General features: G+C 42.8%; 1 protein-coding gene across 1 annotated transcript in view; it reads left to right on the top strand.

The window, feature by feature from the left end:
- Positions 1-4,436: 4,436 nt before the first annotated feature.
- The window catches only part of RASGRF2 (Ras protein specific guanine nucleotide releasing factor 2), a gene marked incomplete at both ends in the record, with an annotated part of 128,115 nt that continues 118,647 nt past the window's right edge, over positions 4,437-13,904 (top strand). The window contains one exon of the mRNA XM_082497146.1: positions 4,437-4,721. Within this exon, the coding sequence (XP_082353272.1) occupies positions 4,437-4,721 (285 nt within the window). The remainder of the gene's footprint in view (positions 4,722-13,904) is intronic.

The following is a 13,904-nucleotide window of genomic DNA, read 5'->3' as shown; positions in this document are numbered from 1 at the left end:
CTACCGAAAGAAGCGGTCCCTTTGTTACCCTTCAGTATGGCAGTAAAAATCCTTTCCTCGGAGCTTTCGAATCATGGGAATCAGTGTGTGTGGAGCTGCAAAACCGCTAGACAGCAGTTGCGTATGTTGCAACGAGACGTCTCTGCTACGCACAGAACTTCCATGCTCTTTTTTTTTTTTAAAATGAGCACAAACGCCATTCCTTGGAAAGACATGCAAGTGGCATCAGAGGCACTATTCACGCTTGGCGTAGATTTGCTGTGAAATTATCCAAACTGCTGCTCCTTGGAAGACCTGGGAGGGACTGGCCTGAGATTCCTGAAGGAGGGAATCTCGGGAACACTTGTTCCACCACCTTTCTCACAGGACTGGGGGTTATGTGTGGTCATACCTCTTCCACAGAAAGGCTGACCCCAACATTTGCTTCCAGTTGCAAAAAAAAATAAAGAACCACGAGGAACAAATTACCATGACCTGGTATACACAATGATTGAAAATTGCTTAGCCAAGACGATTCTCTCTGAAAATGTCTAGATAAAATAGGAAAAGTAAATCTTCTCAAATGACATCAAAAGCTAGTTTAAGCAAGCACAAAATTGTTTGTAGTCATTTAAAAGGAGAATGATAAAAGGTAAATGACATTTCCATACCCATGAGAATATCCTGGTATTTTCAAGATATTCAGGACTTACTATACCAGTGATGTATAATATAACGTGCTTGAAAATTTTCCTGCTTTTTCAGATAACTAAAATCTTGGCTGAATATTATAAATACTCTTCAAATAGCGAAACCATGCTTTGTGCCTTGAAGAGTAAATTATTATTTCACCAAAACTGTGTAAGTAAAATTACAAAGGAAATATTTGTTCAGTTCTACCTTTCAGACAACATATAAGAAGAAATACATAGGTATGTTCTTAGTGAAATCTAGTTTCTGCCCTGTCAGATATTGCAGCATCTGTTCAACCGCTTTACAAAATTGTTTTGTATTTGACACATTACCTTGACATGAAAAGGTAAATAATGATTTACTCTCCTAATCTAGTGACAAATAAGCATTCCAAATGCATAACAACATAGAGCAAATACACACAAACCCAGACATAAAAATGATAGTATAACAAAAATTTTCCACTGCTTTAATCAAATTTTATTACCATTGCATTAACAGTATTTCTTCCAAGGTGCTTTTCAGAATAGAGGCCTAAATTTTACATACTTTCTAAAATAGATTTTCCTGTCACCTGTCACTCAGAAGAGTGACAACTCACTGACTTGCCCCCCAAGCTCTCATGGTCACTTTTGGGCACCAGAATCAGCAATTGCACTGTCATACAACGCTATGTATTTCACTATTTATGACAGCTTTGAACAACATGCAATGAGTTAGTTCCCAATGAAAATTTCAAGGTAAATGTAAGCTAAATGTGTTAAATTATCTCAGCTGATATGTGACCACAACTTTCCATCATAGTTTTACAGAAAGCTCCTTGGGGCCTATAATGACACAATACTCGGGAATGTGGTTTTATAAATGAATCCTCTGGAATGAAAATACACAAAAAGCAAGGGTTAGTTAAGGAAGATATAAAATAAAGTAAAACAGTGTGCTTATCTGTATGTTCTTTTCTTCAGAGCTTTATGGAATAAATTACATCAACAGATTCTTTTACATCTGCTTGCACATGTATATCAATCATGTTCATACATATGAATTTGGCCTAGAATTTCTTTTTCAAAAACCACAAACAACCCCTACTTTATTCTTGGTAATGAAGAATTTTTTTTTAAAAAATATTTACTTACATGTGTTTAGATAGTATATAAATACATAGATATGTAGTAGATATTTAAAGCAATAAAAGCTAGGTTAGGCTTTTATAAGACCGATCAAGCAATAAAATATCATTGAGAGAACTACATCATATTTTGAACAACAAAGCACAGGAATTCATGGCAAGCTGTTGGTTACACAATCAGCATTCACTGTAGTGAACAGGAACATTAGATGCCTCATAATTCCTATGGATTGCTGTGCAATGACATATTCAGCATTTTCAGCTTAGGAAAAATGCCTGTGTGTCTAGGAGAAAGCGATGTAGTAAAAGGAAACCCTCTCTTTCTTTGTTTTGTAGTTAAAATTTAACTCCTGTCATTTATTTTTACTGCATGTCTCAGGTCTTGTGATGGAATAGATGGTGTGTAATCATTTCTGATTTATGCAAAAGCTTTATTAATGTACAAATTACATAAATTGGGGCAAAAACTTGCAACCTTATCTTGGCAAAGATGGGTTCTTACTGTAGCATTTGGTCATGATATACGATGTATTTATTTTGGAAAGCACTAACTATTCACTTAGTGTCAAGTATCCGAAAACTCTTTTGAGTTGCAGTCTGCTTCTTTCCCTTAGTTTTACTGCCTTGCCATTAACTTACATCAAGAGATACGGTATGCCATGAATTTTCACACACCGAATTAATACTGACTTGGAAAGCACTAGCTGAGCGAAACTGAATTAAAGATGCATTGCAAGAGGCAAGTAAGAACCCAGTCATTGATATGCATGAATAAGAGTTATTTCATACATGCAGATGATCTTCAATCCCTGTCCAAAATCTGGACATCCCCGGACCTAATGCGTTAAGCTCAAATTGCATGATGTGAAGCCACAAGGGAAACTAGTCAGTTCCAGCAGGGTTTGTGCATCTGTTTGTTGCTTCTAATACCAAGTTCTCTGTTCACAGAATGAGAGCCTTAAAACTCCAGGTGGGTCCGCAGTTCCTGTAAATAACACTCAAAATAACAATCGCTGACAGAGATCACACAGGGAGTATTTTCTAACTCGTTCTGTGCATTATACTGCATACCGAGTATTGTAATTGTCACATTTTTGTTCGGCCAGTCAGTAAAAGAATCAAATTTCTTTTCTTTACTCATAAGACTTGTAGAGAAAGCTACATATGCAAATTATGTTTTTAAATGAAAGTGTTTCAAACGCCTTTACGTGAAAAAAACTTAAAAGAAAGTTTCAATAATTTGGTAAACTACAGGTGCAGGGTCCTCTAGTTGGTACAAATTTCCATATTGCTTATGTTTTATGTAAAACAAATTCTTGATAGCAGCTCCTTTGCCAGAGCTTATTTTTTTTTATATAATTAATGTCTGCTGGTACCTCGCCCCGCTGTCCTGACTGCAGAAACATAACCGTGCCTGCTGCTAGCCTGGCAAAACTCAGTGTAAAAATAAACCCCAGTAGCTCCTCTCCAAGCAGAGCGCGTACAGAGTTGCTTTTCGGGAGGTGACGAGCCACCCTCTTCTCTCAGCTGTCCCCGCACTCATCCCGCGGGAGCCGGAGGCTGCGCTCGCCGCGACGCTGCCTGGTTGCAGCCACCGCAGATTTCAGCGGGTTGGGAATCCATAAATTGTCCCTGCGTGCCGCCAGCCAGCCCTGGCACACGCGGCAAAGCTTTCTGCAGCCCCGGCCGGCTTGTGTGCTCACCGCAGGGATGCCCAGGAGGGCGCGGGGATGTCGGACCCCCGGGGTGAAACCTCCTGCGACGCTCACCTCCCCCGTCCTGACCTTTTCACCGATGTGAATACCGGGTTAAAAGTAACGGGTTTTCTGGCGTTTCGCTTGGGTTTCACTTCTTGCTTTTGCTTTCGTGTGCCACGCAGCCCGAAAACGAAGTTACCGACTCTCGCAGCCGCGCTCACCCAGCCCTGCCGCTTTCCAAGATTTTCACTCAAAGGCACGAAAAGGCGGAAACTACCGGGAAACCGACCGCAAGCCCCAAACCACCCAGCGGCTCCCGCCCCGTCCCGTCCAGCCCAAGCGCCTGGCTGCCTGCAGGTGCCCCATCCGACCCCCACATCCCCATCCCCATCCTCATCCCCGGGGCCGCGCCGTGTCCGTCCGTCCCCCTCCCCCCCCTCGTCGGGCGGGAGGCGGCCCCGCCGCCGGGCGGAGGGAGGGACCGGGGCGCTGCGGCGGCGGCGATTTTGCTCTTTAAATCGTTCTCCAAAGCGGATTACGGCTGATCCCTCCACGTCACGCCGGAGTTGCCCGAAGGGGGTGGAGGGAGGGGGGGAGCATCTCACCGCCGTCCCCCCCGTCCCTCCCCCCGCTCTCCTCCCGCGGGGCGTCGGGGAGGCGGCGCGGGGAGGCGTGGAGGAGGGGGGGACGGACGGACGACGACACGACGGACGACGGACACGGGTGGGATGCCGCGGCGGGTTTAGCGGCAGCCGCCCCCGGGGGGCCGGGCGGAGCTCGGGGAAGAAGCGGGGGAGGGGGGGAGGCGGGTGCCGCCCGTCGGTGCGTGCCGGCGCCCATGAAGCGCTGCCGCGGCGCGGCGCAGCCGGTACCGGCGCGCTGAGCGTCCGCGGAGGCTGCCCTGAGGCCGGGCGAGTGGCCGCGGGCTGCCGGCCACCATGCAGAAGAGCGTGCGGTACAACGAGGGGCACGCCCTGTACCTGGCGCTGCTGGCCCGCAAGGAGGGCACCAAGCGGGGCTACCTGAGCAAGAAGACGGCGGAGACCAACCGCTGGCACGAGAAGTGGTTCGCCCTCTACCAAAACGTGCTCTTCTACTTCGAAGGGGAGCAGAGCGCCCGGCCCGCCGGCATGTACATGCTGGAGGGTTGCAACTGCGAGAGGGTGCCGGCTCCCAAGGGCTGCGCCGCCGGCAGCGCCAAGGATGCTGCGCTGGAGAAGCAGGTACCGCCGCGGCGCGGGCAGCCCGACGGCCGCCCCGTTGCCCTCGGGCATGGCTGTGGGGCGGGAGGGATGGAGGGAGGGAGGGAGGGAGGGAGGGAGGGAGGGAGGCAGGGGGGCAGGCAGGGTGCGAGGGGAGAGCGAGGCGCTGCTGGAGCCCCGGCCGTCGGGGCGCTCCGTCGGCCTCCCCTCCATCCCCCCCCGGCGGTGACTGTCCCCGGTCCCCAGGTCCCGGCGGGGAGCGCACTGATGCTCCCGGAGCGCTCGAAAGAGCAGCAGCTGCTCAGAAAGTGGCAAGGCCGGTGGCTTTCCTGTCCCGTCCAATGACAGTTCCTTCCCACCTAACTCTTATTTCCTCTCCCTGGTGTCTCCACACCTTACTTCAGGAGGGTGCCCAGAGAGTAGCCTCTCACAAACTAGGTGTTTAATCATCTTGATGCTGACGCTTCTGTGATACAGCTATACATTTCCAACCAAACTCAGCAAACAGAGGGTGTGGGGGGCCAAAGAACCAAAACAGCACACAGGGGACTCTAAGGAGTCACCGAGTTCGTCCCTGGGCACCTGTGTGGCTGCTGCCTCTCACCACGGTGCTGTGAGGGGTAACAGGCTCTCAGGTCTCCCTTGGGAACCCCTCCCAGAGCCGGGCTGGTGGCTGGGTGAGCATGTGCCCTGATTGACAGACTGCAACTCAGCAGAAGTCGGCGGGTTCTTTGCCAGGCAGGTGTTGTGAAGCAGATCGTGCTTGCGATAGAAACGGTGTCGCAATGCTCAAGCATGATCTTGCGTGGCTTTCATCGGGCAAAGAAGGCTGAAGGCTTTGGTGGGATTCATTCCTGTGAGGGGTGATGGTTCCTAGCGTGTGAACTGCCAGATTACCCTCCCCCCCTCCCCTAGAAAGCTGATCAGTTTGACATGCGTGTGTCGAACAAGCGAGTGATTAAATACTATCTCTGTATTACATAACTGAAGAAGAGGACGTTGTTGTTCAGCGTAGATAGAGATCGGGTATCCTAACCACACGCCTCCTATTGCCTCATGTAAATTCTTGATCTAATTTGCTGCCTGCTTGAAATTTGTTTGAATCTGCATCTGGCGTGCCCTACTGCCTTTCTCCCTGAACAGGAGACACCAAACAGGTGTCAGACTGGTTTGGAAGAGTTTGAGTGACTGTAAGGAGGGTGGTTTCAAGCTGGCTGCAGGCGTTTCCCACTGATTGCGAGAAAGGGACGCAGACCCAAGTCTGCTCCCAAAAACCAGCACATCTGGGTGCTGCGCTAGCGTGATAACTTTGCAAAGAGAGCTCAGAACCTTGTCTTATGTTTGTGCTTTTTTTGTCCATTTAGAACAAATGCTTGCATGCTTAAGCAGCCTTTGAGATGCTACATAGTTAACTTTGGGAAGTTGGGATGGTTGTAGTCATGTCATATTCATCCCTCACATTCTTGCTTGATGCTTTGAGGCGTGTTTCCATAAGCGTTAATAAATGAAACATTGAAGTATTCCCTAGATGAAATTAAACATGAATATTTCCCTGTCTGCTTTACATTGGCTTAGTACACTTGTTTATCGGTAGTGTTGTTAAACTATGGCTTGACTAAGAGAACTGTGTGAAAACAATGTCTTTCCGTATCTGTTCTCCAGGAATCTTAAGTTGTGCTTTTATAGTGATGAATGTCTGAGTTGTTTGTAATTACATTTAGTGGTGCAGAGACAAAATAATTACAGGGGATGAAGCTGAATTTTGCTTCGCTTTAAACATCAACTATGTTCATGTTTTTAGCAAGAGCAGAGTGCTGTTAAAGGGGCAGAACACTTCATATTTTTTTTTTCCATGGGATCCTAGTTTGAATTTTCAAGGCAGACTATCAGAAAATATCTTTTTCCTGTTCACCATTTGCTTGATGCAAAATAAAGCTTTTGAATGTTAGTAGTTTTTACGGATGTTTACTCATTAAAGTGTGCTCTTGTTTGTATGTTCATACAGACACAAACCTTTGCTAAGGTGTACAAGAAACTCCGTCAGTGACTAAAAATGATCAATCACAAGAAAAAAGAGAAATATTTGAAAATTAAACAGTCCATTTTATTCAGAAAATGTGCTCATATTTTTACAGGTGTAAAGTAATAAACTGTGAACCTTCAGTTTATTAACAGAGGAAGACAAAGTTATTTTAGTCAGATCATAATGAAAACTTAGTGTTGTACACGTTAACTACTGGCAGTGTAAAAATACTGCCTAAATTTAATTTGCTCTGATTTAACCAGACAAATGTATTAATGGAATGAAAAAAATGAGAAGCTCTGCACCAGTTTTTAAAGAATCAGAACTCTCTTCTCCAAAGGAGAGGGAAAAAATAATCTCTTTTAGTTTGGGTTTTATTTACCTAGGTAATTTAGACATTAGAGTGATATGCGCTATAAAATTCCACAAATGAGGGAGAGAGGGGAAGAAGAATTAATCACACGAGAGACCTTCATGAGCATCCTTTGGGTGGATATTTGGAAAAGGAATGCATTTTCTTTACGTTATGTAACTGAAGATTAGGGAAAATGCATGCAGAACAAATGGATTTTGTTTTCCTTAGTTTGCAGATCCTGTTAATTTTAGTTTGAGTTGTTTAAGGATTGCCTGTCAAGTCATACACCAGGTAAGAACTGTGCTGAGAAGTTGTCAGAATTCAGTGGGGAGAGTGTCGGGGCTGTACTTCCTACACGGAAGACTATATTTCGGTCAACAGATGTGTTTAGGTTTGGGTATCTAGCTCCCAACAAGGCCAGCAGCTTAATGGTTTCGCATTTAACCACTACTGGTGCTGTTATGCCCTTCCAGCAATCCATCATGAGGGGACATTAAAGTATTACAGGAACCGTTTTGTGGAAGATGCCAAATGCCTTCATAAGATTTGTTGTAATATTAAAGTATTAAGAGCTTGAAAAAACAAAGCCAATGACAGAATGCATTTTTTTTGCCTTTTCCATTAAGATATTAGTATATCTTTTTCCTTCAGAAGGATACTTGCTTCAAAGCAAATTCTTTTAAAAGTTCAGTACCTCGCAATATTAACAAACTGCAGAAAGCATGAATCAGTTGATATTCTGGGCATATGGGATCAAAATGAAGATGTTGCAGATATTAAATGATTTGTAGGGGGAGTTTTTATTTTTAAAGGAGAGTGTTTTGATCTCCCTCAGATTTTGGAAGAGTTATTGTAAATGCCAAACAGGTGTTGCTATCCACTCTGACTTCACATTGCAGAAAAAAGACAGATTTATTGAAAAAAACCCAACAATGTGGAAGAAGCAGAGTTTCAAGCCAGCAAATTAGGACATGGAAATACTACATGTGAAAAGCTCAGATTTTGGTATCAGTTAAACTGTTTCTTCCAGCAGGAACCGTAGGCTGTAAACAAGTGCAGCTCCCAACAAGTCCTCCACTGTCACAATGACAGACTTGATGAGAATGAATTTCACCTTTTGTTTCAGAAAGTCTGGGAAGAGAATGGCTTTGTCTCAGTGAGTGGCCAGTCTCTTTCAAAAGTAAAATAAAATGCCTAGAAATTATGCTTTCTGCAGTGTTTCGTAGGAGGCTGACTCTTGTTATCCAGCAAGTTCACAGATTATTTTTTTTAAAACTATTAGAAGCATGTGAATAGAGGAATATAAATGTTGTTATTATTATTATTGTCTGCATTGGGAGGAGGCCTGTATGTTTACTTTCTTTCATAACTGTGGATTGAATACATGGAAATGTTCTGATATAGTTATTAATAACTGTCTTAGTGCATTTAAGCTTGTAAATGTTATACGATTTGAGCAGAGACTGTTCTTTGTATGTTGCCTGCAATAATCTTCCTCCCACTTAGCAAAATTAAATGCAGTATTAAGTCCATGTCCCCACAGATTAACAGAATCCAATTATTTGAATTTTTTTCTGCTTACTGTAGCTCTGTATTTATTTTATAAAGGACATCATAGTGATTTGGTTTGAAACCTTTCTATTTTACATACATTCCTTGAAGTGATAAGGCAGGCATATGCCACCAACAGCTTTTGCTGTACCTTACTGCTAATTCAGTGTATATAAAACCTAGCAACAGTGCTTAAAAGGTCATTTTTTTTCTGAAGATATAGTGAATTAAAAGTTCATTTTCTCACTTTTATTGGGCAAAAAACCCCCACCCTGTGTTGTTCAGTATCCTCTGTCTATTTTATGTAGTAGATAGCTGAGGAGTGCTGTTATCTTTTTGGCAAGATAGCTTGCCACCTTCATGTGTAATATTGTCCATAAATCTCACTGCTTGCATGTGGGCAAGTAACTCCCTGAGATGTTTCAGTGCAAAGGTCCACCAGAGACGACTGTGTTTTAGAAATTTCCTGCAGCATTACAAAAAAAAAAAAAAAAAGAATTTGTCTTCTCCGTATCTGAGAAGAAAAAAAATCTGTTGGTTTGGGTTTTTTTTTTCACTCTAAACACTTTTTTTTGGTGGGGTGGGCTACCTTCAACGGAATGAGTTAAGTAAAAAGATGGGCGGTGGGAAAGTTTTAAGATACTAGTGCTATTGGGATTAGTGTTTCTGTAAGACCCCCTCAGAAAAGAGTCTCTAAACGGTTCTTGCATGAAGACAACTTTGGGCTAACTAGCTCTTGTTTGCTTTCCCAGGTAACCCCTGTCCCACCTCCATCGTTCGGTCACTATCATGAGACGGTACAGTTTGTGAGCACATTCAAGAAATACATTGGTTCAAACAGTTTTGAGATGCATTTAAGGAGTAACTGAAAAACGAGTTGCTGACGTTGCATTTAAGGCAAACTGCATCAAAGTGGTTGCCTCTGGCTCTTCGTGCAGAACTGTAAAGTGAATTTACAGTGTGCTTTCTGTCCCAAGGCAACAGGCAGTAAATAAATAGAAAAGTATAACCCTTATGATCTCTCCAGGGAATGAACTTTGGTATTTGATGGATGTTTTGTGTTTACCTGCTTGCTGAGTAATGAGTCCATTTTGGGGATAATGAGAAGAAGAGAAAATCTAATGGCCATATTTAGTGCTATTTTGCCAAAATTTAAGCATTTTTTAAGCATTTCATTCTAACACTTGAAAATGTATGTTTCTGCTTTCGAGTTATGACATGGGCTGTTCGTAACTACGCAAAAGAGGGGAATGTACCCAGCTCAGAAGTGAGTTACCAGTAGATCTACTTTATTTTTGAAATGCCTTCCACTTGAAAGTTTAGTTAATTCCACACAGATGTAACTCAAAGAATACTGATGCCATTGAATAGTTTAATATTAAACCTTTGGCTGCCTTAATCCATGTCAAGTGACTTTGGTCAGAAACTGGAGACTGATCCGTTGTTTTCTGTTCTTGAGTCTGTCTCATGCTTGAGGGCAAAATGCAACAAAAGACACTGCCAAAATATCTTAAACTAAAGAGTAATTAAAAGAACACTGGGAGTGATCGTAATAAGACCGGATTTTGGTAATACAGAGTTTTATTGACGAGAAACCATGGGGCAAAGTCCTTAACAGTTCTCTGTGAGGTACTGTAAGATCCTGAAATATTACAGTATGCTTTAACAGAAGTGCACACTCCTTAATAAAGTTATTGGAGAAATAATTAGATCCCGAGGCAAATTATATTTGACAAAGGCTTACTTGTGGAGTTGCTGGGAAATCCTTTTAGCTAACAGGTGAAATGTCAGCCAGTGAAAGACCAGAATCAGGTTAGAACTAATTTAGAAATGCATCCCAAAGCGTAAAGACCCAAAATGCCACACAAACACCTCCTATGTAAGAATAATGTGCTCCACCTTCTCAACCTTAAACACCGTGCGAATGCTGTGCAAAGTGACCAGAACCTACGTACAGCAACGTAACTCACAACAATGATGTGAATACTCAAATTATATTTGAAACAAAGTATCATAACAGTTTAACATGAATTTTATTCTCCCACCAGTCTTATAGTCAATGCTACTGCTTCTTTTGTATTGCCTCCTTTGTTGGCAGAGTTGCATTGATTTTGCTCGATCCATTTAGTTCCTCAAACATAAGACGAAATTTGTAGAAAACAAAAAATTCTCAGCACAAAAATAGCAACTCAGTCCCTAATTGACTGAATAGTTATACTCCATTTATCTTAATTTGCCTTTATTTAACGTTTAAAATAGATTTGGTATTTTTTCTTCTTCATCATCATCTAAGCAGATGGGTAAGGCACGTACCCTGTTTTCTGGTCACGTGCTACCTGTTTTAATTTCTCACTGTGTACCTGAACAGAAAATCCAGGCAGAGCTGCTTCTGTTTCTGTAGTAATCTGGCAACATTATCGGTCTTTATGTATTCATATATTATGTGTTACAATGTCATCATTAGTAATACAGCAGCATTTTTTTTATGATGCGCTTGCTGAGGATTTTCCATCCTAAGACTCTGCGTGCGCAACGGTTGCTCAATTTGGCCATGTATGTTATAATTACCAGCCTTGTGTGTATCGCTTGCAGTATTTCTGTGTTACTGAGTAGTTTTTGCAAAGAGGGAAGGGATGCGACACGTTTTGGTGCAGCCTGTTGTGGTTTCCTGGCATTTATGTCCATATTGCAGCTTGAGCAACGATGATGTCCAACCCACCTGGTAGTGCATAGTGCACATCTAGGGAGCTGATTGCTGCAGGACCTTCTACCTGCATTGCAAGCAGGGCACTCTAGGGAGTGTCCCACTGTGTGACTTCCACAAATAGAGGAGCAGATTCACACGAAAAAGAACGCCGGCAGTGCAGTAAATCATTAGCACAGACCTCACGCAGCTGGTGAGGAAAGCGAGGTCTGAAAATATCAATCCACTGCTTTTTGCCATTCTTAGCAACAGATTTTGCAGCTAGCAGGAGCACACTTCTCAAGATTCACTGCTTCAGAGCAAGTTTGGTACCGCGTCTCCTGCGGAGTCGGAGGCAAGGCTAACCCGTTTTTCAGTGTGAATGTTATACCTATTCTCACTTTGCACTTCCTCAAGCGGTGATGGACTGGCCACATGTAGGTACTCTCTCATGGATCTGCTGGGGAAGGTGTGGGTAGATTTTGTCTGGGTTGAAAACAATGATGAGGTTTGTTTGTTGCCTGATTGTTAATCAGCCACAGCAATTCAGAAAGACGGTGTCATCCGCCTGTTCACACAGTTGAAGGAAAACGAGATTCCACATAGTACCTCTTTTCAGATTTTTCTGTCTACCAGCCATTACTGATGCTGAAGATTGATTGAGGGAGAGGGGTTTTTTTAGAACGGTGCCTCTGCACTAGATGTCTAGGAACATATGCTTACAATCTAGCTTCCAATGTTTTTTTGACTTACCAATCCCATAAGGTTTTCTGTTTGAGATACAGAATCAGTATATATAGAAGCAGAGGCTTCCCCAATTCAATCCAGCCATTTCAATATCTCTATTGTATTTTCTGTGAGCTCAGAACTAGTTGAGTTTTATTAGGAAGTCTTTATAAAGTACCAGTTCGGAACTGAGCTATATTGTCATAAGTGATCTTACTTCCACTGTTTTACAGTGGAAAGATTTTATTGTGGAAGCTTGAATTAGTTCCACTGCTTCTTTTGAAAAAACTGATTGTGTTTTAAGAGTTAAATACTGTAATTATTGAAAATAATCTGGGATTACCTGCTGTCTCCTTGTTATAGTTCTCCCCTTTCTTCTTATGGCACTGTGGAACAGTGACTTTTATCCATTTTTTGCCTTTTGAGTTTTTCACTGTGGTATTATGGCTGAGTAACAGAAATTTAAAGGTCCCTTCCAACCTAGACGATTCTATGAGGCTATGATTATCTGCGGCTCAATCATTCTGCAGTTTTGACCTAGCCTGGTTCAAGTTGCTCAATTACTGCAAGATTTCCATTGCAATACAGTGTGTCCATTGCAATCTTTAGAGCTCTGCAAGCTTGTTACATTGTTTTTTGTTTGGTTTTTTTTTTTTTAAATTTATAATTCTTTGAATACATTTTATTCTTTGAATAAATTATAAACTTCCTGTAAATGCCTATATACTTGCAGTAGTGGAATGCATAGTAGGATGCTGGTCATGCAACTTTAGGTGCCCCACACTATTGCAGAGAGTGGAGTCCTAGCAAGCACAGTCAGTGAAATCTAGGGAATTAGTCACCCCATCCTAAATTAGCTGTCTACATTTGTTAAGCCGAACAGACCCCACCGAGTGTGGTGACTCAGTTGACTGTTGAATGCAGACATCTGGCTCACATGTGTCCCCGGCACCTCAGATAACCTGTTCTGTTGCTGTCATGGGGAATATCTACTGGTTTTTCACCCAGCCAGCCATGAGATCTGAGTGTTCATGGCTGTAGACAAAGTTCTGAAATGTACCGTGCTGGGTCCTAAAACATACTGCTGTATTGCTGTTTTGTGTTTGATGTTTTAAATATGTGCTAGATCCCCGCACGGTGGAAGTTTAGGATGATTGCAGGAGACCACTGGTTCTTTTTCTTCCTGCTTTCTGTTCACTTCTTCTCCCTTACACAAGTTGTTTCCCCTGTTTCAGCAAATGCCAAAGATTTTATGTTCTTCTCTGGAATTGTGGCGATCATGTTCAAAGACTTTGACAGAATCTCTCTGATGTTCTCCAGAATGAAATCGGGACTTCTTTTTTAACCCCATTCATTCATGGATGCTCAGGCATAACAAGAAAATTGCAACCTTCTTTTGCACTAGTCATACTCTCTTCCATTTGGCACTCACAGAACAATTTTAGAGTCATAGTAAAAATACTTCTTTCTAATCAATCTGTTGGGGAGAATTTAAAAGTCGTGGGCCAGCTGCAAAGCTTTCTTAAGAGAAAGATGGTAGAAAGGCTGACAGAAGAGTGGAGGGATCCTGTGGAGGATGGATACCTGTGCAATATCACCACTAGTCATGCAGATATTTGTGTGCACAGACGAAGGGAAGAACAGTACTAAATGCCACTGACGTGATAATAACTGCTATTACATTTGATAGTGTGAGTGTTCGTACCTATTCTTAGGGTTTGGCCAGGAACATCAGGCAAATGGGGCTCCTGGGATGGTATTCAGCCTTATAAATGCAACTTGCAGAGTCTATTTGTTGTTTTTGTGACTGTGAGGTCTTTGGCTTGTAACTTTCTTGCCCCAAGAAGTATACAATGACTGAAGGGA

Source organism: Vanellus vanellus (assembly GCF_965231255.1).
Source record: "Vanellus vanellus genome assembly, chromosome: Z".
Taxonomy (NCBI): Eukaryota; Metazoa; Chordata; class Aves; order Charadriiformes; family Charadriidae; genus Vanellus; species Vanellus vanellus.
This window is presented reverse-complemented; position numbering and strand designations above follow the sequence as displayed.